Source organism: Cebus imitator, unplaced genomic scaffold (assembly GCF_001604975.1).
Source record: "Cebus imitator isolate Cc_AM_T3 unplaced genomic scaffold, Cebus_imitator-1.0 Scaffold138, whole genome shotgun sequence".
NCBI classification, from domain to species: domain Eukaryota; kingdom Metazoa; phylum Chordata; class Mammalia; order Primates; family Cebidae; genus Cebus; species Cebus imitator.
The window spans coordinates 780,455-805,718 of record NW_016107453.1 but is presented as its reverse complement, the minus strand read 5'-3'; the positions used below and the strand labels follow the sequence as shown (position 1 = coordinate 805,718).

General features: G+C 40.1%; 1 protein-coding gene across 15 annotated transcripts in view; it reads left to right on the top strand.

Moving 5' to 3' along the window:
• Positions 1-544: 544 nt before the first annotated feature.
• The window catches only part of LOC108313502 (amyloid beta precursor protein), a 288,061-nt gene continuing 263,341 nt past the window's right edge, over positions 545-25,264 (top strand). For 6 of the 15 annotated variants that reach the window (XM_037743244.1, XM_037743239.1, XM_037743237.1 and 3 more), the window contains exon 1: positions 559-575. Coding sequence is in view for 6 of the 15 variants with exons in the window: in XM_017541902.2 (XP_017397391.1) it covers positions 1,053-1,109 (57 nt within the window). In the remaining 9 variants the exon portion in view is untranslated. Of the gene's footprint in view, positions 689-827; positions 1,110-1,775; positions 1,794-25,264 lie in introns of those variants that run through there. The other 9 variants (XM_017541904.2, XM_017541910.1, XM_017541908.1 and 6 more) reach the window with 4 other exon arrangements.

Here is a 25,264-nt window from a genome sequence, read left to right as displayed (position 1 = left end):
AAGAACAAAAGCAGAGTTTGAGGTCAGAAGTCCTCATTTAGGAGGGTCGAATATGAATAATCTCTCCTAATTTTTCTTTCGGCCCCATCTCAGACGGATGTTACCTACCTGCTTGAAAAAAAAAAAAGACTCCCCCTACAACCCACCACAAAATCCACGCTGACCGCCCCCTTTAACAAAACCAAACGAAAACAAACAAAAATATAAAAAACAAAACCCAAACCCTGAATCCTGCTTTCAAGGAGAGAAGGAAATGGGTTGCCCGCTTCTTTGCCAGGTCCTGAGCCTTTTTCGTTTGGTTCATTCTAAAGATAGAAATTGCAGGTTGCTCGTGGCTGCTTTTGACATGGGGCGGGGCGGGGGGGGGGATGAGGCTTTTTCTCTCTCAAGCAAAGAAAATCCTATTTCCTTTAAGCTTCGCTGGTTCCCATTCTCTTCCAGAAACGTCTGCCCCACCTCTCCAAACTGAGACAAAAACCGAAATACGGATAAAAACGCACCCCTGCAGCAGTCCTTTACACGACACCCCCGGGAGGCCTGCGGGGTCGGATGATTCAAGCTCACGGGGACGAGCGGTAACGCTCCCGACTTTTCTAGAGCCCCAGCGTCCTAGGACTCACCTTTCCCTGATCCTGCACCGTTCCTCTCCTGGCCCCAGACTCTCCCTCCCACCGTTCCCGAAGCCCAGGTGGGCCGTCGGCCGGGGAGCGGAAGGGGGGCGCGCGGGGTGCAGGCGGCGCCGAGGGCGCTGCACCTGTGGGCGCGGGGCGCGCGGGCCCCTCCCGGCGCGGGCAGGCGCAGCTCCCCGGCGGCTCCGCTAGGGGTCTCTCTCGGGTGCCGAGCGGGATGGGCCGGATCAGCTGACTCGCCTGGCTCTGAGCCCCGCCGCCGCGCTCAGGCTCCGTCAGTTTCCTCGGCAGCGGTAGGCGAGAGCACCCAGAGCAGCGCGCGCGCGGGGGTCCCCAGAGACGGCGGCGGTGGCGCGGGCAGAGCAAGGGCGCGGCGGATCCCACTTGCACAGCAGCGCACTTGGTGCCCCGCGCAGGGTCGCGATGCTGCCCGGTTTGGCACTGCTCCTTCTGGCCGCCTGGACGGCTCGGGCGCTAGAGGTGGGTGCCGCGCCTCGGAAGGCAGGGGGGAGGCAGGCGGGCACGGTGGGGACCCGATCCCCCAAGTCCTTAACCCAAGTCTTTAATCCAGAGAAGCTGGGGGCCGTCAACGGAACCCCTCTCCTCTCCGCCCCCGCTTGCGGACGTCCAGCGCATCCCCGCTTTCGGCCCAGCCCTGCCCCAGGGACGCGCGCTTCAGCCCGCGGAGAAGGAGCGGGCGAGGCGCTAGGGTCCCTGGTTCCGCGCCAGCCCGGGGTGAGAAGGGGAGGGGGCGAACCTAAGCCCAGACCCCGACTCAGTCGCTGCTTCGGAAGCGGTGGCCGGGGCAGGCGAGAGACATCCAGCTGGGGGGAAGGGAGAAGGAGCACGTGGGGAAAACCGAAAACGCAGCGTCCCTGAAGCCAGTCCTCTGCTCCTAAATCGCCGCCCTCTCCTTTCTCTTGGGCCCTGGGGAGGAGGAGGAGTCGGGACAGCCCGGGAAGCTAGGGGCCCTTCCCTTTTCCCTGCGTTCTCCGCCCGTTTCACTTCCCTTCTCACCCCCGCCCCCCTTCCTTGCCCAAATCTCCTCCTCCTCCACGGCTGCTGGCAGCGGCCGCCTGGGTGCGACCCTAGCCCGAGCCGGCGCCGGGGTCGCTCTCCGCCTTCTGCAGGCAAACTTTGTGCATTTCCGCGTCTCCCTTTTGTGTAAGTTGTGAGAAATGGGAGGGGTCGGAGACCCATAGCCACCCGGCGCCTTTCCCAAGCCTGGACGTCCGGGGAGTTCGCTCGCACCCTCAGCTTCTGCCTGAGAGGCCGAAGGTCCTCGGGAACAAAAGCCGCGACACCCCGCCCTCGCCAGCCCGGGCGCCGTGGGCCGAGCCGCGATAGTCTCCTTGTGCTACCGAGGCTCCCGCCCCGCTCCCTTCCCGGCGCTGCGCGTCCACCCCGGACTGGGGCAGAGATTCTGCCGGGGCGTCTGGCGAAGCCTCGTGGCCCCTCTACTTCCCACCCTCGGATCACCTCCGAGGCTTAATTTTGTGCTGGGCTGTAAAGTCCTTGGCGGGGAGGAAATACGCGGAGAGTGGGGTGTGCGTCTGGAAAGGGCAGTGGCTGCTGGTGGGGAGGCAAGGGCTCTCGTCTCCTGTGCATCCAAGGAGGCGTTTGTCTGATTAAGGCGCGGCCTCTTCCCTGGCAGCTCTGGGGACTCTGGTTTAGTTCCCCTGGGGTCACACGATGCTGGGGAGGGTCCGAAGGGTCTTTTTTTTAGGGTGCAGATAAAAGGATTGAATTGAGTGAAGATTAAGACGGAGAAGATGGCGCCTCTGCAGTGCAGCAAAGAAAAGCTGTGTGGAGGCTGCAGCCTAGTGAAATCCACCCACCACTAGGTGTATAACAAGTCTTCCCCATTCATCCAACTCTCGAACATTCAGCTAACGCCTGTACACAATGACTGTTTTTCTTTACATCTAAAGATGCTTAGAAGTTGTTTGCATGACACTTGGACCGGAGAAGGTTGTTTTTCACATCTGTTGGGTTCCTATTTGGTATTTTGCCATTTGCAACCTTTCCTCCCGGTTTTTCCCCTCCTTTCCCCCAACCTCCTGGTAATTTTCCAAAAGAAAAAAAAAGCAATTTCCGGACAAATGTTTTCCTGTAATTCCACTGAGGCTATACAGACTATCACATCGTTACAGTTTTTTAGTTTCTAATTTGCAAGGTCGTTGAACTTTTTTCCCTTCTGATTTCTACCCACTAGTGGCTCAGGAATCACCTTAGGGCTAGTTAAGACAGGTTGTATAAGAGTGAAAGAATTTTGTTTTCCATGTTTTGTAAAAATGCACGATTTCTCTCATGACTTACATTTATTTGTAGAATTATTCCAGTTTTCCTGAATGGTCTTACCACAAATTAAAAACGATACATTTAAGTAATTAAAAGTATAACCTTATTTTTGAAGATTTTGTCAAAACTTAAATATGTAACTTTCTTGAACATTTTTTTTTGTATAAAAATAGGAAGCATATAGACAAATTTGAATTTAGTTTTCGGTCTAATTGCATTAATTTGCTGTTTCTGCCATCTTTTGGGACCTTTTCACTAGCTATTGTTAACTCTTTTGAAGGGTGGAGGTCTCGAGATTCACGAGTCCATTTTGCAAAGTGTTGGTAGAAGAGTAGGTAATTTAGTCTACTGAGGTTTGAGGGTGGTTTATCTGGCTCTCTCTGTGTCCACTGAAAAGATGTAATTACGAGTTTACTGTCTTTTATAGAGCTTAGAAAATAGGTCTGCTGCAGGTGGCTCTGAAAAGGGAATGAATAAGGGCAATGATAATGGGGCCTGGGCTTGCTGGGAAGCAGGGTAATTATCTGGGTTGATGATTTTGGCTGGTATGTTGATAGAGGTGTGAGTTTAACAAACCCTAATCTATATGATGTTTCATTACCCTCACTTTTATTTATTTTTAAAATCTAGCTTCCTTGTAAGTTTTATTTTCCTCTATTGAAGGTTTAAGCCATCACAATCATCTTTTTACCTTTGTGGTAGTGCTAATTTATAGTTTATGGAAACCTACGGCTGCTGGCTAGCACTAACCGCCCTAAAGAGAAGCCTACGCACAGGATAGTAATGCTCAGGTTTGATGCTGACCTGTAAGGAGTCACCGTTCTTGCTAATCGGTGAGAAACCATGATAACTGGCAGACTGCAGAAGAAGCTTTTCTCTTGTCACCGTAACCAGCAGAGGCTCCTGAAGAGCACTTGCAAGGCTATTAGTACTGCAGAGAAGTTACTAGATGGAATAACACTTCTCGGTCCCAACTGAGGACATAAAAAGGAGCATGTACGTTTTTACCAGGTGAAATTAGGAATGGCTGATTCCAAAAAATTAAAAAGAAATAATGTGATCAACTGAACACTGGTTTGAAGGAAAGGAAGAGGTTATTTTTATGTTAAGTCTTTCTTGTTGCTAGAGGATCACTATTTTATGTTACTGTTTTTTTTGCATACTAGAGTTTTCTATAGAGATATTTGTATGAATGTTGTCAGTCATTCTAGAAATAAGCATAGCTATTATTTGCCTTTCACGTGGTCACTAAACTATCAGTGAGGAGTGCATTAAATTCAGCAGAAATGTACATTGTTTCTGCAAATTGTATTACCTTGAGAATCTTACAAAGCATATTTTGTTAATATATTTCTTTTAAAATCTCTGTCAATTACGAATGTAAAGATCAACCTGTACAGGTACATTTTAAATGCAAAGCTTCCCGAATGTAAGGTTTAGTTTGACTGTTTACCTCATTACCTCCCCTTCCACGTCCCTGCCCTTACTCCCAGGATGTTTGCAGGGTAATAAAAGCATGCACATGATAATAGAAGAAAGTAGAATATACTAAAATACCAAAAGGAAAATACAGATTAGGTAATATACTGAGTAAATATGTTACAGAGAAAACTTCCTGTATTTGAAAAGTATGGGAATGATGGGATGAGAGAAGAGATACTGTAATTCTGGAGCATTTCCTGGTAGTAAATTTCCACCCAGATTTGTATCCCAGGTCTGGGGATTGGAGGTTAAGTTTTTGCATATACAATATTTGTTTACATTCCTCTCTATCTCTCCCAGACACACACACACACACACACACACACACACACACACACACACACACCCCTCTGTCTGTCTGTCTTTAAATCTCCCCCCCACCCCCTCACACCTGAGTGACAGATGCTGGTGCAGGGTACTCTCAAGAGGAGTAGGGAATTAGAAATTAGGAGTTGAGAGGTTGAAGGTAAGGGGCTGAATGCAGGACCAGAGAGCTTCAGTAGCATCTTGATGGAGGGAGTATGAGATGAACAGAGTGATTCCCTGGGTGGCAACGAGGAGGATAGGGAAAATCACGTTTTCTATTTGTGTTTTGTTTTTGCCTAGTGGTTTTCTACCTTTCTCTGTTTTAATTGACTGTGCTTAATTATGAAATCCTTTTTTTTTTTTTTTAATTTAAAGATCTCAACTGGCTTTGTTGTGATTCTAGATTCAGGCAACACTATTCCATAACACAGTATAAATGTTCTGATGAGTTGAACAGAGGAGATTGGCTTTGTAGACAGAAAAGGACTGAAGAAAACAGAAACAAAAAAATCTTTTCCTTTTCATGGTGAGAGCTCAGATGCAAATGTATGGAATGGGGATGGATGGAAAATGGCATCTTTTGCAAACCCTTGGACATGCTGTAACCCCGTGGGCCTCACAGCCAGTGTACAGAGACACCCATGTGAGTGGGTTGGGGAAGACAGAAGGTGGCAGGAAAAGGAATGAGCACACCCGCAGAATAAGTAGGAAGTTTAATCAATAAAATATGCATTTTTAAAATTATTGTATAAGAAGAAAAGCAGAGAGAATTCAAACCCTGAAGCTGATTTTGCAAGTGAAAAGCTTAGAGAAGGGGGACATATTATGTAACGATTTCTTTAGCGTGGATAGCTTACGACATAACCATTACTCTAAGGACACTGGTATTTTTCTTGGAAAAAAAGTTTGGCAAATTTTCCTGTTTAGATTAACCTTGGTTAATAGATATACTCGACTAGTATAGAAGTAGAAATTTAGCAAAAACTGGAGTACAATGATTGCTCTAGGAATAAATTCACATATTTAAATTTAAAAGTCTGGATACATTCATCAGTTAATAATTTTATGAAAAAGGGATGCTTAATAATATTCAAAGAGGGCTACAGAATGTCTCAGGTTCGCATGTATTAAATCTGCTGAAATAGAAACCTAAGAGGTCATTTTATTTAGGTTTATTTGTATGGCTACATTTTGAAAAAACAGATTTAGCTTGAACCTTGCGAGACATATAGTATCTTAACGAAAGAAGATAGTTAAAATGGGAAAGATGAGGTTTTTCCAAAATCTCACCTCTATAGAAAGAACCAGGGTTGTTCTCAATTTATAATGAATGATTTTGATGCCAGGCGTGATGTTAGGCCAGTAACACTGAGTCATTGAGTGTTTCTCAGGTGTGTAAAGAAGGCAGCATTGCACACTAGTCAGGAGGTCGGACCACAGCAGGAATGCATGGGCATAAATTCTGCCTTTGTCTCTTTTGAGCTATTGACCATGGGCAGGTTTCTGTGCCTCAGTTTTTTCCTTTGTAAAATGGGATGAGTATTTCTAGTTTACTGAGGATTGAGTTAATACTGATGTTAAATGCTTGAAATAGTGTGTGAGTTAACATATGTGTAAACTGATGACCTAGCATAAGCACTGTGTGTTAGTTACTACTACTATATGTATGGTGATGATGATGATGTACAAGTATATGTAAGTTTCACGCATAGTTGAAAGGTAAAAATCTATATGATGTTTCACTTATGGACAAATTAATTTACTTATTGGCCAGTGAAGACTAAGACTAAATTTAAAAAGCACATCATATCTCAGATACAATTTTTAGAATACATGTTATAAACTTTTATTTATTAAATATGTATTATATATTTCTATTGGTTTTTTGAAAAATGAAAATAATTCATGTTCATTGAAAAATTCAGAACAGTACAGAAATATGCAAGCAGCATAAGCAATTTTTACACAAATGGGAAAGGCCTAGTTTTTTCTTCTTTTTTTCCACACAACATGGATGTAGACTTTTTTCCTTTTTTTTAAAACAGAGTCTTGCTCTGTCACCTAGGCTGGAATGCAAAGGTGCCGTCTTGGCTAACTGCAGTCTCCTCCTCCTGGGTTCAAGAGATTCACCTGCATTCAAGCGATTCTCCTGCCTCAGCCTCCTGAGAAGCTGGGATTATAGGCGTTCGCCACCACACCCAGCTAATTTTTGTATTTTTTTTAGTAGAGATGGGGTTTCACCATATTGGCCAGGCTGGTCTCGAGCTCCTGACCTCAAGTGATCCACCCACCTCAGCTTCCCAGAGACCCATTTTTAATGTTGTACATACCGGCAGCTTGCCACAGATGTCTAATATTGAGCAAGTTTATATACTGGCTTGATTATTAACTATTAGTTGGCTGTCAGTTATGTAAAAGGAACTGTGAAGAAGCTTGGTTTAGTTTTCAGCAGAATCTCTGCTAGCAAAATGATTAAACAGGCTTTGCCAGTTTGGGTAGCAATGGAAGATTTCAAATGCCAGCAAGAGAATTTTGGTCCTAGTAGGGAAGCAGGAATTTTCGTTCACCCAAGACAGGGAAACCAAAAAGCAGATTGTCTGAGAATGTGGCATTTCTCTAAGAAGTCAGTTTCAAAATAAAATCAAGTTGTATAACCAGCCATGTTATGGCAGTTACATCTTTAAAACTTTATAGTGATCTACTGTTTAATTGAAATTATATGCATTTTTTAAAAATTAGCATATGTTCCTCATAAAATAAAAGATTTTTAGCTTCAGAAGCAAGCTAAGGACATTTGAAAGCCTTCAGTATATGAAACTGGTGATACTGTGGTTAAATTATGATTAACACAGTGAAGAATCAAGAAGCAGAGCCCTAAAGAATCTACATGGCTTTTTGTTAACCAGCTCGTGTAATTATAATTGTTCTGTTCAACCAAAGACAAGACAAGAAGTGGGTTCAAGTATGAGGATGTGTAATGACAGAAGCGGTATTTGTAATAAACATCCTGCTTAAAGTAGATACAATGAGGAATGAACCCTGTGGTTCCAGAAGCAGGAGGGGGAACAGTCCACGAACAGGGATAAGGAAAAAATAAGACAAACATTCTGGAAAAGGGAAAAGTCAAATAAGCCTGTTTTGTAAATGAATGGATCCTGATGAATGAAGTGCAGCGATTCCTCAAGGTCTTATTAAGGATGGACACAAAACAGTGTTCGAATCTCCTAATTTCCAGACGGTTCCTCTCTTTTTTCTTCTCAAATTCAGAAGATTTTCTTATGAGATATTTGATTAAACAAGAATAATTGTCATTTCTTTTGTTTTTTGGTGATTTTTTTTTCTTTGAGGCTGAGTCTCACCGTGTCACCCAGGCTGAAGTGCAGTGGCACAATCTTGACTCACTGCAACCTCCACCTCCCAGGATCAGGCAGTTCTCCTGACGCAGCCTCCCGAATGGCTGGGATTAAAGGCATGTGCCACCACGCCTAACTAATTTTTGTATTTTTTTTTAGTAGAGACAGTTTTTCACCACATTGGCCAGGGTGGTTTTGAACTCCTGACTTCAAGTGAACTGCCTGCCTCAGTCTCCCAAAGTGAGACACCACGCCCAGCCAGTCTTTCAGTAATTTTGACAGGATTTTTTTTTTGGGGGGGACTGATTGTTTTTGAGAGAATCTAATAATTTGTCTCTTATCTAATAATTTGGCTTTTATTAGCTTCCAGAGAAAGCCACATACTATTTTCATTGAAAAATGTAAGGCATCCTAGATGATAGAGACTGATAAATTACTTTTTGGCCTTAAAGGTTATTTATGAGAATAAGAGATCTGTTGCATAAAGAAAAGTCATTTGTGTTAAGTGAATAAATGCATTATTACTCTTGTTGCTTTGTTAAATTTCAAACCTTTAATGACTAAATATTTTGACCCCATGGAGACATTTTACAGGAAGAAAAATGAGAGGTTTAATCCTACCATTGAGATAGACTTAGATGTTTTAGACCTGGCCCTCACCCCAAGTTGCTACAGACTAATTTGTTTAGTTTTGTTTGTGTGGCTGTGTCTTGATTGTTATTTCACAGTAAAATTAGTGAAGCAACATAAATTTTGTTTTTAAGAGAAAGTAAAGAAAATGGCATTATCCATTAACGGTTGATTTATCTTTAAAAAATGACTTTTTATATCTACTCCTACTATTGGATGAATTTTCAAAGGCATACCGATATTGTGTTTTGTTTTGTTAGTTTTGGAGACGAGGCCTCGCCGTGTCACCCAGGCTGAAGTGCAGTGGTGCAGTCTGCAGCCCTTGCCTCCTGGGTTCAAGCCGTTTTCCTGCCCCAGCCTCCAGAGTCGCTGGGACTACAGGTGCATGCCACCACATCCGATTAATTTCTTAAATGTTTTGTAGAGATGGGGTCCTCACTATATTGCCCAGACTGAGCTGACCTTGAACTCCTGGGCTCAAGCGATCCTCCCGCCTCGACCTTCCAAAGTGCTAGATTACAGGTGTGAGCTATTGTGCCTTGCCAGCATTGTTTTTATAAATATCATTACTCAGTTACTTTGTTTATAGTTGAGTTGATAGGCTCATAAAGACGGATAAGCACTGTTTTTTTAAGTATGTATTGATTTTTTTTCATTTTTTTAAAAAATCTTCATCTACTTCAAGGATTAAGCCTTTAAAACTGATGCAGTTTTCGAAGTCGTAGCTTAAAATCTTTTGAGACTAACATAAAAACCCATCATGAAAAGTCATATTTAATAGCACATATTCTCCATCCTGATGCTCTCAATTGCTTATTATGGTTTAAAACAAATATGGTTTTGTCATTACAGTAAATTAGTTTAAGGATATAAGTGAAGAGTACCTAAGAAACTACCATAGAAATGTGAAAATACGCAGACTAATTATTCTAAGAATAATTCATCATAGATACTTGCATATTAGATTAGCAATTTAAAATTGAAACCAAATTTCTGTAGAAATTAGCTTATTTTCATACACAAGGAAACATAGATTCTTATGGGTACAACCAGGAAAGGAAAATTTACTCCTTCATTTCACAAATATTTTCAAGGTCCTTGTCCCCAGGGCGGTAGACAGAATATACAGGAGGAAGCAAGTGACTTGGCAAAAATTAAGTTGGGGAAGGAGTATAAGAGAGTGCTACGTAGAAGGATGTGTGTTGTGAATATGGTAGTTTCTGCAGTATTATCAAAGTTCTCTGATCATTTTACTACATAAAGGTAAACTTAGATATCTGGGAGAAAGAACTATGTATTTACTGCAATGTAGAAGAATAATTGTAGACAGGAGATCTACTTTGGGTGATTCAACATTGAAAACAAGTGATGGAGGAGAGAAGTTAGTATTGATCGTGATCACACACTTTTCTATACAGTCATTTGATCACTCATGAAGGTGCCTTACATTTTGTATGTACTAAATAATATCAGTGAGTACTAAAACAATTCTATGTTGTGGTGATAAGGAATTACATTCAGATTAAAGGTTCTGAACAGCTGTGGGACCTTCTCTTATGTTTAAGAAATGATGAACAAGTGTAGAAAGAAAATTAAAGCTTTTTTTCAGCCTCTTTTTGGAACATTTTATTGTGAAAAAGTTTCATAACTACTGTCAATAACTTTATAATAGTCAGTCGTTGGCAACTGCATTTCAGAAATTCAGTTGGCCTGCAAAAATGAATAAATAAATAAATGCCTCATTCTTGAAATATTTCATCCATGCCCTGATTGATCGGGACACTTTCAATAGAGGGTACCTAGAAATAGTTTTGTGTGAAGAAGATAGTAGTGTTTAGAAAGAAAATGTGTATTGGAATTAAATTGAATGGCCATCAAGATGAAAATGTCCTGTCATTGTCTTTTTTTGGGGGGAGGGGGACTCCTTTTTTGGCCATTTTACAGCTAGTGTTTACTTTTTACTCTAGTGTGAAGAGGATCAAAATTGGCCCTTCAAAAAGTATGTTGAATCCTATTACCTCTGTTATCTAAAAGAATTGTATTTTTCAATTTCAAGGGCTTGAAGCCAATGCTACTATATACCACTAACCTGAGAGGCATTGAAAATCTAATTGAGGTCATTATGATTAGCCTTATATCTGCCTAATGTTTTCTCAATCTTATTTTCAACGTTTTGTGTCAAGTGTTAAATCCTCTTATACCACAGAATCCAGAAAATTTAAATCCAACAATAGTAAATTGAATTTAAAAATCCTATGGATGTTGTGGAGGGGTGTTCTTGGCTAACCCATAGGGTATTTGAATGTAAAGGCAGCTTACAGAACTGCCGCTAGTTGAATTGTGGAGGGTTTCACTCTTAAGGGTGCATTTGAGACAAAACTGCAATTTTGGAACCGCTTGTTCCTACTTGTTCCGTGAAATAGGGGGAATTCCTGAGGGAAGCTGGGAGATTTCCAGGTGATGATAGAGTAGCCATGTGACTATTTGGCTGAAAGAGAGTAGAAGTGAAGTCTTGGACAGAGGTGGCCTTAAGACTGAGTATCAGCATGGCCATTAGAGCCATTCAGGACGAACATAATGAATGTGGCAGTGGCAGAGAGGGTGTGCTTGAACAAACTAGGAGGCTGACTTACCATGTTTCTTGATAATTCCTTTCTTTGTATTTGCTATTTGGTTAGTTCACTTCACTTTCATGAGCTAGACTCAGAGGTTAAATTTATATCATGGTGAATTTTCTGGATCATATTGTAGGGACACAGATGGGAAGTATCCCTTCAGTTTATTGGAAGTGCTTCTCATATGCATGTGTTTTTAATTGTATTTATTGATGTAATAAGTAGCCGATGAGATGAGAAAAGCAATATTGGTGTCTTTTTGTTGGAGAGAAAAAGACATTGGATGCATTCTAAGAGTATATTGTCACCTGTGAAATTATTTAGATTTAGAAAGCAGTCTGATGTGTTGACTTCATTGCTCTTGTGCTCATTCCTGTCAGAGGTTGAACACAAAGCCAAGCCTAATTCCATGAGTCTTCTGTTCGCAGATGAGGGGAAGGTTTAATGCAGAATGTTTAATTGAATATTGGGATTGTGCATTCACCTGTTCTGTCTCTACTGCAAGTTTTCTTAGGGCGTTTGTGATTGACGTCTGTGATGTTGACACTGATTTGGAGTTAAGATGTTTAAAAAATTGTTAATTTACTATCTCACTGTTTCTCTCATTTTGAATTGTTTAAATCATCATTTATTTTAGGGACATGGACTGCATGGCTCCTGTGTTTCAGTTATGACAGGAGATCTAGAATCTGGGTGGAGCTGTGAGTAAATAGAAAGGTAGCTGAGTCTTTGCCTTGAAGAATTTCGCAGTCCAGTGGGGAAGCGATACAGAAATAATTAGATGCAATGTGATAAAGGCTACAATAGAGGAAGTAAAAGTCTTCCTAGAGAAGACAGGCAGCATTTGAACTAGGTTTCAAGGGTGAGTGGTGTGAACTGGGGTGTGGAGGGCTCTCCAGACAGAAAGAACAGTGAGGGTGTAGAGTTTCAGAGGAGAAGCCCAGGGGTATATAAGTGAGAGAGACAGTGAGAGATTATAAATTTTGGGTTCCCTCAATGAGTTTCAACTTCATTTTCTTAGCAGTGGAGTACTTTTAAATGTTCCTAAAATGGGGATGAAGCATTGATGACCATGGGTCAGTTGGGTCTAGGAGCTTTTGTAGAAGTCCTTGTCTGCTTAATCTCATGGGTCAGATAGTGACACCTTGATGCAAGGAAGCCTGTAACTATGTTCTGTTAGCTGAGAGGATTGCCATCAGATATACATTTCCAGTTCTCTTCTTAAGGATAAAGAAGTGGTAGGATATTGGGTGACAACTGGCATTCTGGGATGTAGAAGAAATACAGTACTGTAAAGGGATAGAGGAAAATGGGTAGACTTAACATTGTCCATGGAGCAAAGATTCTCCATGAGCAATTACAGTAGGCTTTTGGGATTTGCGTATCTTCCTGTATCTGCTAGCCAGCCACATAGGAAACACATCTTTGTGTAGTGATAGAGGAAGGTGGTAGGAAATGCTTTCTTATTTTTGTGGTAGAAATATCCAAGAGTTGAGCCTTCATTCTGGCTGAGGGAACTGAGGATGATTCAGACTTGCATTCCTAGAAAGGCCTTCCAGCCAGAGTGATGGAACAAAGCGATGATTTCTGTGGGATAATTTCCGTGGCTCTGTGTGGATAGCAGTGGTAGTCAGTTTACTCTCCCTGTTGGTAAACTATCTTTCATTTGATCTAGAGACTTCCTCAAAGCAGTTTTGTTGTGCTCATTCTTTGAAAGCACCCGCAGACAAAACAAGCTTTGAGGTTTTTAGAAAAGAGCTTGATACAGAGTACCTCTTGAGCTAGATCTGCCTGTCCTGCTGAACCTCTTTTCTGTGGCTGCATAACTTTTCAGATCTGTTGATGCTTCCTGGTGTTAATGGAACAGAATGGGGAGATCTTTGGAAAAAGGAACATTAATCTTAATAAATTTACATCAGTAAGAATGGGACTGCTATTTTAAAATTTAGTTTAATTTCTTACCTATTTTCTTGTTCATTTCAATTATTCTAAAAGTGATTAAATGAAGATCTGTTCCAGAAAGTATATGATGAAATCAAGATGTGGGGAAAACCTGTAGTTCTGAGTAGGCCTGAATCATTATTGTTAGGGAGTATTTGGAGGTTTTGCAGTAGGCATTTTGTCTTCACTTGAATATTTGTTTGAAATATGTTCCAATAGTTTGACATGTTACAGGATCTGCCTTAAGGAAATGTCTAAAATATCATTCCTCAAAAGCTGCTCTTGGTTTTATTTTCTGCTGTTGGTTTTATTTTCTAACATTTCATTTTGATTCCTCAGTTTTCTTTAAAAGTAATCAAAAAGAGGCCGGGTGCAGTGGCTCACGCTTGTAATCCCAGCACTTCGAGAGGCTGAGTGTTGGATCACTTGAGGTCGGGAGTTTGAGACCAGCCTGGCCATCATGGTGCAACCCCGTCTCCACTAAAACTACAAAAATCAGCGGGCTTGGTGGCACATACCTGTAGTCCCAGCTACTCGGGAGGCTGAGACAGAATCGTTTGAACCTGGGAGGGGTAGGTTGCAGTGAGTGGATCACACAACTGCATTCCAGCTTGGGCAGCAGAGCTAGATTCTGTCTCAAAAGAAAGAATAATCAAAAGCTAGATTACTTAAATCTTGATATGTCTTCTTTAAAAATGTTAAACTGCCAGGAAAATTATCACTTCTAGATACCACCTTCAGAAAACCACATGAAAATTTGTGCATATCTCAAATAGTTGTTGATTTATGAAAATTAGAAAGAGTAGTTATCAGATGTGTTTGAATGTATATTTCCGTCATGTTACATTGGTCGTATTTTTAAATTATACCTTTTTTCACCTGTGAAGCTCGTGTAGGTAAGTTTGAAATTTTCCTTTAATTATATTAGAATTTGAAAATTAAAGAAATCTTTTAAAATTCATGCATTGTTTTCTAATAGTCATATAGTTTACATTATATAATTTCAGAAATTTGGTTTTAAAAAAACTGTCTGCCAAAAAAATGTGTATTTCTGAATTCTGTTTTGCTTTCATATATGTGAAAACATTTGAGCTCTCGTAACTGGCTATTCTTCAAACCCAGTTTGAAGTGGGTGGCCTTTGCTGGCTTTAGATTGCAGAGCTGGGGGCTGTCTCTAGCTTTATCTGATTTTAAATAGTCAGTCGTTGATTTTGCAGGCAGTTAGATGTATACCTTTGCTTAAAATCATTGAATTGAAAAAGTCGGCACTCCAGGAATATGTTGTAAGAAAAGAGAACTTGAGTACTCATTTTCGACTCACCTGAATCTTATTAATATTTTATTTATCCATATCTGTTGTATTTTTAAGTAAACAAGATCTCTAGAAGAACTGTCTCTGCTGCTTTGATCATTTAAAGCCCATTAAACAAATTGATACAGATTGCAAAAATTAGTTGCAATGTTCCTAGCTAGATATCAATGAAATACAAATGTGGTCCATTCATCTGAGTTCATTTTAGTTCTTCCTACTGATATCAAATGTGTTTTAAAAATGGAAAATTATAATCTTTTTATGAAGTAAGATACATTATTACTTTAAATATATATTACTTAGATATATATTCAATTGAAAGAACAAAGTAGGCTACAAGGGCCTGCATCTGCTTAAGATTATCATTAAGGGCTACACTTGATAATTAGGATTCAGTCATAGTGTAAATGAAGTGATATCAATTGTTTTTAGACCCAGTGATATTTACTATTGATTTATTGTTGGTACACAAAATAAGAAAACAAAAGCATGGCTTTACAACAGCCCTATATACATTTAATATAGAAATGGTAACCTCCAAGTCTATAAATTCTATACAGATTCCTGGGCTCATTTCATCTGCGAAGTCCTCTGGGCTTCATGCATGCCCAGGTCTGATTTTAAAGCAGAATCATCCAATAGAGGTATAAGGGGACCATTAGATCTAATTTAAAATTTTCAAGTAGCCACATAGAAAAATAAGCAGATGAAATTAATTTTCATATATCAGTAAATTCAAAATGTTATTCAACATGTGATCAATATAAAAACTATGACACACTCTTTTTCCGTATTATGTCCTCAAAAATTTTCACATCTCTCATGATTTTTGGTAGTCCATTGAAGAAGGGAGTTTGAAAGTTGTTGTATGTATACTGGTAATGATAGTCTGCTCATGTCCTGCCTGAAATATGATTATTTATGGAAAATATCTTTAGTAAAGCTGGATACAGTTTGGCTTGGAAAAAAAATTTTTCACATCTCACATATTTAATTTGTATTTAATTTAATTAATTAATTTATTTTTGAGACAAAGTCCCGCTCTGCCGCCTGGGCTGGAATACAGTGGTGCAGTCTTGGCTCACTGCAACCTCCACCTCCTGGGTTTAAGCAATTCTCCTACCTCAGCCTCCTAAGTAGCTGGGATTACAGGCATGCACCATCGTACCCATCTAATTTTTGCTATTTTTGGTAGAGATGAGATTTCACCATGTTGGCCAGGCTGGCCTGACCTCAAGTGATCTGTCCACTTTAACCTCCAGAAGTGCTGAGATTGCAGGCGTGAGTTACCATGTCTGGTCACATATCTCACATGTTTTAATTGAGACCAGCTGCATGTCAAGTACTTAGCCACATATGACTTGTGGCTACCATATTGGACAGTGCAGCTCTAGGAGGTTCTCCTCGACCTGTGGCTGAAGAAGAGAATCGTAGTTTTTGGAACAGGTAGAATCTGTACGCCCTCCTTTTTAAGTTTCTTCACTTTACAGATGAAGAAAGTATCTGGAGATGTTGAGCTGTTCAAAATCACCCACAGTATAAAGATCAAAAGCCCAATCCCTGTTCTCTAACTTCTAATCTCTTTCTTCATCACTTTTTCTGCTCCATGTTGCTGTATCCCTTTAATTACAAGGTACTAATGTTAGGTTGTTGTTGTCAGTTAAATATTAAACTAGGAGCTTTAAGAAACTCTGGCCCACTTGAAGGCGTGGCCTGATCTGGACAAAATTTGTGGGGTAGGATGAATAGAATTACCAGGCATCTGGTAACTGTAACCTCTCTGTGGACTAGTAATATACATACATGAGATGATGTAGGGTCCAGTGATCAGTTCATCTTTGTCTGTTGTAAGCACTGTTGGAATAGGAATGGGGGGACCTTTTGGGACCCAGGGCATGTGATTCTGAACTCTGAAATATTAGCTGCCCACTAAAAGGAAGAGGGGAGATAGATATTTCATTACCTTACACATTTTATTGTACGTATGAGTATATAAACATGTACATATTATAAGGAATTGTACTTTGCTTCTGGACTTCTAGAAACACCGGTGTTAAGATTTCATTTACCTCCCCTTGTCTTGGAAGGCTTCTTGTGTGTGTGCCCATAGTTCTTACCCAGTTACACTTAAAGTATGGCATTTTTTGACAACTTAAGCCTAGTGCATTCCTGGCACGGAAAATAGTGATTTTCAGAATGTAAGCAAATGTGGAAAGCTTACTGCCTGACATGGAGGGTTGAAGAAGTGGGATTGGTGTTCTCTTGTTGTAAACTCATTTTTGTAAAATATTTGTTTTGCAATGTGAAGCATGCCTGATGGATGAACTTTTGGAATTGAAAATTATTTTTCATTTCATTCCTGAAATATTTACCAGCATGGATGTTGACTGAGTGCTTTGAAGAGAGTTTGCTCAGTCATACAATTTAGGTTTAATGATTTTAGATTTAGTTAAACGAAGTTTTCCTGTTTGATCCTCAGGACTTCTCATCTGTGGCAAGGCTTTACTCACAAAGGAAATGTCAACCTTGAAGTTAAGCATGCCGTGTGTTTCTTTATATTCTGATGAAAATGATTGAAGTTTGCCAGTGCTGTGTTTGGGACAATGTTTAGAGGATTTGTGGCTTGTAGGAATGAGTGAGGATGTTGGCTGGGCATGGTGAGTGTGGCCTGTGGCCCCAAAACTTTGAGAGGCTGAGGTTGGAGGATTGCTTGAGGTCAGGAGTTCGAGACAAGCCTGGGCAATAGAAGGAGATCCCATCTCTGTATGGAAACAAATCAAAACAAAACAAGGTATAGGGGTATCTGTATTTCCTTAGGCAGCTGTCTTACACACCTTTAAACTTAAAAAAGAAAAAAGCCCACCATTTTTAAAGCAGTGTTTTCTTTTTTTTTTTTTTTAAAATAGTAAATATAAACAAAATAGGAACTGAGGTTTAGGGCTTAAAAATTTTGAGGGAATAATTTTTATTTTAGTAGCTTTTGAGGTACAAGAGTTTTTTGTTGTTTTTTTTTTGTTTTGTTTTGTTTTTTGTTACATGAATGAATTATATAGTGGCGAATTCTGAGATTTTAGTGCAGTCAAGTAGGGTACCTTGTTTTTTTCCTTATCTCTAGCTCCCTTACCACTCTCCCCCTTGTGAGTCTCTCAAAGTCCATTATATCGTTCTGCCTGCCTCTGCTTATTCCTGGCTTAGCTCCCACTTATAAGTGAGAACATATGGTTTTTGGTTTTCCAGTTCCTGAGTTACTTTACTTAGGACAGTGGCCTCCAACTCATCCAAGTTGCTGCAAAAGACATTATTTTGTTCTTTCTAGTGGCTGAGTAGTGTTCTGTGGTATATATGCCACATCTTTATCCACTCGCTAGTCGATGGGCACTTAGGTTGGTTCTGTATCTTAGCAGTTGCGAATTGTGGGGCTATGAACATGCGTGTGCAAGTGTCTTTTTCATGCAATGACTTCTTTTCCTTTGGGTAGATACCCAGTGGTAAGATTGCTGGATCAAATGGTAGGTTTACTTTTAACTCTTTAAGAAATCTCCATAATGTTTTCCATAGAGGTTGTACTAGTTTACATTCTGAGGGAATACTTTTTGAAAAATTATGTTTAAGCTAGATTTTGAATTGGGAAAGAATTACAAGTTCATTATAGGAAGCTTTTGAAAAGTATATTTAAAAATATATAAAAATATGCATAATCCTACCACCCACAAGTGTCTGTTTTATGTCATTTTCTAAACCATTTTTGAGATTATGCTATAGATTCCATTTTATATCCTGCATTTTATTGCTTAACATTAAATCTCATACTATTTTAAGTTCTTTGTACAAGTTTTTTATTGGACAGGTAAATCTGTTTAGGGAAACTGGAGCTATGGAGTTGTGCACATGTGCTTTTTTATTTGGCATTTCTAGCCTGAACATAGGTTGGAAGTAGTGACATATAGGGAGATTGTTTGCCAAATATCAGGTAATATTGTAATTATTATTTAAATAATATTTTATTATTTATTTTAACGCTCTAAATCAGGAGTCCCCAGCCCCCAGGCCATGGACTGGTACCAGTCTGTGGTGCGTTAGGAACTGGGCTTACACAGCAGGAGGTGAGCAGTGGGTGAGTGAGTGTTACTGCCTAAGTTCTGCCTCTTGGGAACCCAGAACATCAGCAGGGCATTAGATTCTCATAGGAGAGCAAACCCTATTGTGAGCTGCATGTAAGAGAGCTAGGTTTCACCCTCCTTATTAGATTAGAGTCTGATGTCTGATGATCTGAGGTGGAGCAGTTTCATTCCAAAACCAAACCACAAAATTGTCTTCCATGAAACCAGTCCCTGGTGCCAAAAAGGCTGGGGACCCCTGCTGTAAATTGCTGCTCTCAAGTGGTGTCGTACATGGTGGTCTTCAACATAAAAAAGAAAATGTAATGAACATGCAACATCCAGATTAGCAAAAATAAGGAAAAGCCGATCTAGCAGTTCAAACAAGCAGTCCTCTTATTTCAGTGGTTCTGTGATTACTTGTGTAGGCAGAAGCTTACCTGTAAGTTGCTGCATTTGACAGGCATATATAGCTGGGGCTGGAATGTTATTAGTGAAATTGTGATTTCAGTTTACTGTAGTCATTCAGTGGGAGCATGAAGTGGGTTACATGATTACACAGATATAAATAAAGCATCCTCCTTCCCACTTCACTGCTGTTAAAGTCTTTCCTGCCTGATGTTATGTGGTGAAAAACAAGTCAAAAACATTAATTCTGTAAAGTTGCCAAAGAGATAAGAATCTTTGGCCACAAGAGACAATATTTGCCTTTAAATTTTACAACGTGATGAAATGCTGCTGTTGTATTACCCTGTGTAAGGTTGTAGAGTCCATTCAGCCAGACACATGTAATTTTGATTATCGACTGCTGTTTCTGTGGTCAGTCGGCCAGTTTTATATTATTACATTGCGTATAATTGAGTTTTGGAGCAAAAACAGTGTTTATTGTTTACTTTTAAAAAAAGTTACAGTATTATACTTTAAAATGTATAGTACTGTAACTACATAGTAAGTGCTGGTACTGTAGAAAAATAACAGTTAATAAAAACAAATTCTTATGCCATCAACATCACAGAAATTCTCATTGTAAGAAAATACTGACATAATATGGAAATTCATTCATTTATTCAGTACATTAATTGAACACCAACACTATGCCAAGCATCGAGATACAACCATGAAAGAGGCCAGCTTCCTGATCTCACAGCACTTATATATACTTTGTTGGGTGGGGCAGACAGCAAATCAATATATGTATGTCAGTCAATATATTCTGTGCCACTTGGTGGTCAGTGCTACAAAGAAAAATGAAGCAAGTGAGGAGCTGTGTAGAGACACAGCCTGTAAGGGTATGAAGGGGATCAGAATATGCCACCCCAAAATATGCCATTTTGGCATAAGTACTAATTTGAGCAGAAGACAATCGAGAATTGGCAGACACAGGACAAGCTTTACCCCCTTTCTATAAAAATTTCACTGTGTGAAGATATCCTCCCTCCCCTCTCCATCCCTGGAGAGACCCTGGGAGGTGGCACTGCACCTTTGTCTGCAGAAACAAACCTTACTGAAATAACCCTTACCTTCTGTTAGTTTCCCTCATAGATTTACCTTCCCACACTTTACTTCTCCTGAAAGCCCTAACCCATTCTCCTTTGTCTTGTGACTTTTCCACAGTTTATTGCTCTTTGTTAAAATGGTATGTATGTTCTCACGCCTAACTGCTTCTTTTGGGTTTTTGCTTTTCTGTGGAGCTCCCTCCTCTCCCTTCCTCCCATGTAAAAATATTAACATTAAATAAAATTTGTGTGTTTTTCCTCCTGCTAATTTGTCTTGTCAGTTTAATTTGCAAGGCCTCAGGTGCTGAAACAGGGTAGGGAAAGAAATTTTTTTCCGTTTTCTACAAGTATTCAAGCTGGAGAGAACAATACAGTGGAAAGGCTGTGAGATGGGAGCTTGCTGGGGTGTTGGAAGAAGTATATTAGCTTACAAACATCCCATCAGTTGTGTGTATGCAGTTTTTCAGTGACTCTTTGCATTAATAAATCATTTATAAAAACTAATGGTGAGGATCTTCTATACTCAGTTTACTCCTTGGAAAAGAGAATGTGCATTTTAATCAAGAGGATTCCATGAAAGACATTCTGTACTCTAAACATTTAAAAGAGCTAGAGTATATAGCAATTCACCTTTTCTTTTGTATTTTGAAATGTAAGACAGGAAGAATTACTATTTTATACTTAGTTCAGATTTGGTGGTGGTTTTGCTTTTTGCTTCCAGTGGAAAAAAGTTGCATTAGCAACCTGGCAGTCAACCATGCCATATTGTTTGTGATTTATTAGTCTGGAATAAACAGCTGTATTTCTGGCATATGTAAAAATAGTGTACTGAGAGGCTTCCTTGGTGTACCTTATATAGCTCATTCTATGAACCAGGCCTTGTAAAGTGCTTTCACTTAATTTTTTCTTAGCAGGAGCCTGTGAGGTACCTACTGTTACCCTCAGCTGGGAGGGAGCTGGCCAGTGGACTGGGTTTAAACTATGTCTTCATTGTCTGTACTCTTAACCACTTATCTTCACTGCCTCCAGCAAAATAGATCAATAAGTTCAGCCAGTGTTTCCTCTTGAACTAAACAGCCTCCTGAGTAAGCAAGCCTTGGAATGCAATTGATGATAAGATACAAAGGAATCAGTTAGGCTCTTAGTTCCTGGCTGCTAGCCCTTTTCACCTACAGGAAGTTCTGAGTGCTGATACCTCTACCTGGTGTCTTCTCTCCCCCTCCCCCCCAATTCCACTGTTTCCCTTTTTCCTCAATCTCAAGTAAAGGCAGTCCTGAGTGTGGATGTTGGAGTCATTCAGACCTTGGATCTGAGTCACAACTCTTTCAGTTCACTAGAACTATGACTGTAGGAAAATGATCTAAGCTTCCCTAAACTTAAATTTCCACATCTACAAAGTATCTGTAAATAGATTGGTCAGGAGAAAAATTGAATTAAATTGAATAAGGTACATAGCACAGAACGCGGCCAGGAGTAGGCCCTGGATGAATTAGGGAAAAATGGTTCTGATTTTATTTTTAAGGTCTTTGTAATATCTCTTGGTCCCTTCAGAGCAGTCCTTAAAGTTCTTATCAGCCACTCCTTATTCCCCGCTGGGGCTAGGCCAGGGAAGAGGCCCAGTTGCCTGTGACACTGCTGAGTTTCACATTTCACTGCTGTCTAATACATGGAAGACTTTGACATCTCAACATTTAATTGATAACATTTTTGATGCCTGAAAACAAAATAGCTTATTTGTAACTCTGCATACATTTTGTTTGTGGTCAAGTTGTTAGAATTTGAAATGAACCTCATTTCCTTGGGTTTTGTCCCTCCGCATCTGACCTGCCACTTCTCAGTGAACCCTGAAGAAAAAAAACAGTTGCAAAGGAATCTCAAGAATGTTGGTCCGGGACACAGCTCTCCCCAACTACTCTCCTGCCCTAGGCCTCCCCCTCCTTGTGTTTTCAGCAGTGACCAGGCGCTGGTGACAGCCTTGGCTGCTTTGACCAGCTGGAGATAGCTGCAAAATGCCTGCCTGCTAGCTTTGAAAAATCTCTGCCAACCCCATTGAAAGAATTGTTTGCCACATATCAGAGGGGACTGGGAAGTGGGTAATTGAGAAATTGTTTTGAAGGGATTTGTGCCTTCTTCACCTACAGAGGCTTCCTGAAATGGTGGGTAATGCTCATGCCTTAGGGAGAATGGATCTCCATCTCCTAAGACCTGCTCACATGTAGCTCGACCTGCATTTTCGTTTACATTTTATCAGTACATTTCTCCACCTGTGTCATTTGTACATTAGATTCAGGAGAAAATCACTCTGTACCTTTGGTGGTTTCAGGTGGCTCTTAAATTTCATGAATTCATAAAATCTGAACTGAATGGAATAGTTGGTGTTTTGGGAGGTTTTTTTTTGGTGGGGGTGGGGAGTTAACCTGGCATGGAGAGGGATTGGATTGTTTCCCAAGAGACTTCGGGGGTTTTTGATGTTTTGATGATCCCGGCGTGTGTAAGGCCCTATCAGGTGTTTGCCTGTGTGATCCTATTACTCCCACATCCTGTAGCTGCATCCAAGTGCTTTGAGGCCGACTTAATGGGGATTAACTTAACAGTTGCTCTGTGGAAACGAATGCTCTTTGCTGCTTATTTCTAATAAATTGATCGAACCATTTGAAAGATGGTTTTTTTCCTTTTAAGAAGTTACATCTTCCTAAGAAACTAGACCAATAAAGCAAAACTAAAATACTTGGGTCTAAAATTAGTGTATTATATTTAAACACTGGGCTTCAGACTGATTATATCATGCTCTTTTACTGACTTTCTAGTCAGATGCTTGTTTATAAAAATAAAGCTTATATAAAGGGCAGCATTCAAATGTTATGCCAGTTGGTTTTAGCAAGTTGACCTTCCACAGTAGCTAAATATTGTTTACACTGTGAAAAGAATTATTTAACATTATATGCTATCAGCATGTCAAATGAATTCTGAGCTGCAACAGATGAGACCCTAGGTAGAAACATGAAAACATAACAGTGTGAAAGAGAAGAGCAGGCTGCTCTGTCTTTGCGAAGCAGTTCTGCAGAAAGGGTATTTATAAGTATAGTAGATACTTAGGAAAATTAACACAATTATTTTAAAAGTCATCTGGGAAAAACCATTAGGTAAGAATAGCCAATAAAAAAACAGAAGCAAAATGTAAAGCTATAAATATTAAAACTGCATGTCGCATGTATAGATAGGTCAATGGAGCAAACTGGAAGTCTAGAAATAGAGTTGTACATATATTGAAAATTGGTACAAGATAAAGGTATCTTTTTCCATCAGAAGGGGAAAGGTGGATTATTTAGTTAACGGTTTTGGGATATCTGATTGTCTATAGAAAGAAGGTGGGTAATTATTTACCTAGTAACAATACCGCATTACGTACCTAGTATTATATACCCAGTACAGTTTGTCAGTAACAAAAGACAAACTTTTATTCTATGAACTTTGTTCTTACAAATCAGTAAGAAACACTAAATGTGAACATTTCCAGGGAAAAATGAACATTTTTGAAAACATATTATGAAAAGAATTAAACATATACAAGAGAGAATAGTGTGCTGAATCCTCAGCAATGATCAGTTCTCAACCAATCTTGTTTTTTCTGTATCCCCCTTTCTCGAACTGTTCAATGCTTTTCCCTCACTGGGTTATTTTGGAATAATTTCAATTATATAATTTTATGCATAAATATTTCAGTGAGGATGTCTAACAGAAAACCTCCATTAAACATGAACAAAAAAGGCAAGGAATTTTATAGTATGCGGGAAAAAAATACACATAGCCAATAAACCTATGAAGATATGCTCAATCTCATTAGTAATCAGGGAAATGCAAGTTAAAACAGTGATGTAATACTGTTTTTTAAAACCCTGATTGAAAAGACTAAAAAGTCATGCCAGATTGGCATTTTCGTCTACTGTCAATTGATACAGATACTGTTTTGCTCCTAGGCTGGAGTACAGTGGCTCAGTCTGGGCTCACTGCAGTGTCTGCCTCCCAGGTTCAAGCAGGTCTCCTGCCTCAGTCTCCTGAGGAGCTGAGATTATAGGTGTGCACCACCATGCCTGGATGATTTTTTTGGATTTCTAGTAGGGACAATGTTTCACCAGGTTGGCCAGGCTGGTCTCAAACTCCTTACCTTAAGTGATCTGTCCATTACTGGCGTGAGCCACTGCACTCAGCTGATACAGAAATTTTTGAGATCAGTCATTATTTTTATATACTTATCCCTTTATCTAGCATTTCTAGGAACTAATTAGTTCATAGTATATTGTATAAATGCACACAGACGAAGATAGTATTAGAACATTATTTGTATCAATTCAATAAGCTTACTAAAAACTCTAGTAAGTAGAATATTATGCTGATACATTAAAAGTGAGCATAACCATATTGATGTATAGAAATAAATCATACTGATATAGGTGAAAACAAATTTTCAGAAAGCAGGCATAATCACATATTAAAGCACAATTTATATATAAAACATAGAAAATTTAAACATGTATTATGTCAGTAACGGATTCAAGTGAATCTGACAAAATCTGACTCTGGTAATGAGAACATTGGAATGGAGGAAAGGTAGTACCTATATACTTTGTATGTTACCACCTTTTGTATTATTCGAGTCTTTTTAACTGTAGGCAGATACTTTAGAGCAGGTGTTGCCAACACACAGCTATGGACAAGTACTGGTCCATGGCCTTTTAGGAACCAGGCACACAGCAGGAGGTGAGTTTCCGGGCCGGTGAACCAGTGAGCATTACCACCTAAGTGCTGCCTCCTGGCAGTAGATCCTCACAGGAGCACAAACCCTACTGTGAACTGTACGTGGGAGGGATCCAGGTTGCCTCATCCGGTTCTTATGAGAATCTAATGTCTGATGATCTGAGGTAGAAGAGTTTCATCCCAAAACCATCCCATGCATCCAGTCTCAACCCATATCTCCCCTAACATACCATAGAAAAAATGGTCTTCCACAAAACCAGTCCCTGGTGTCAAAAAGGTTAGAGATGGCTGCTTTAGAGGTTGCTCCCTCCTGGCACCTCTTGGATGTAGGACTCCCTGGTTCTGCC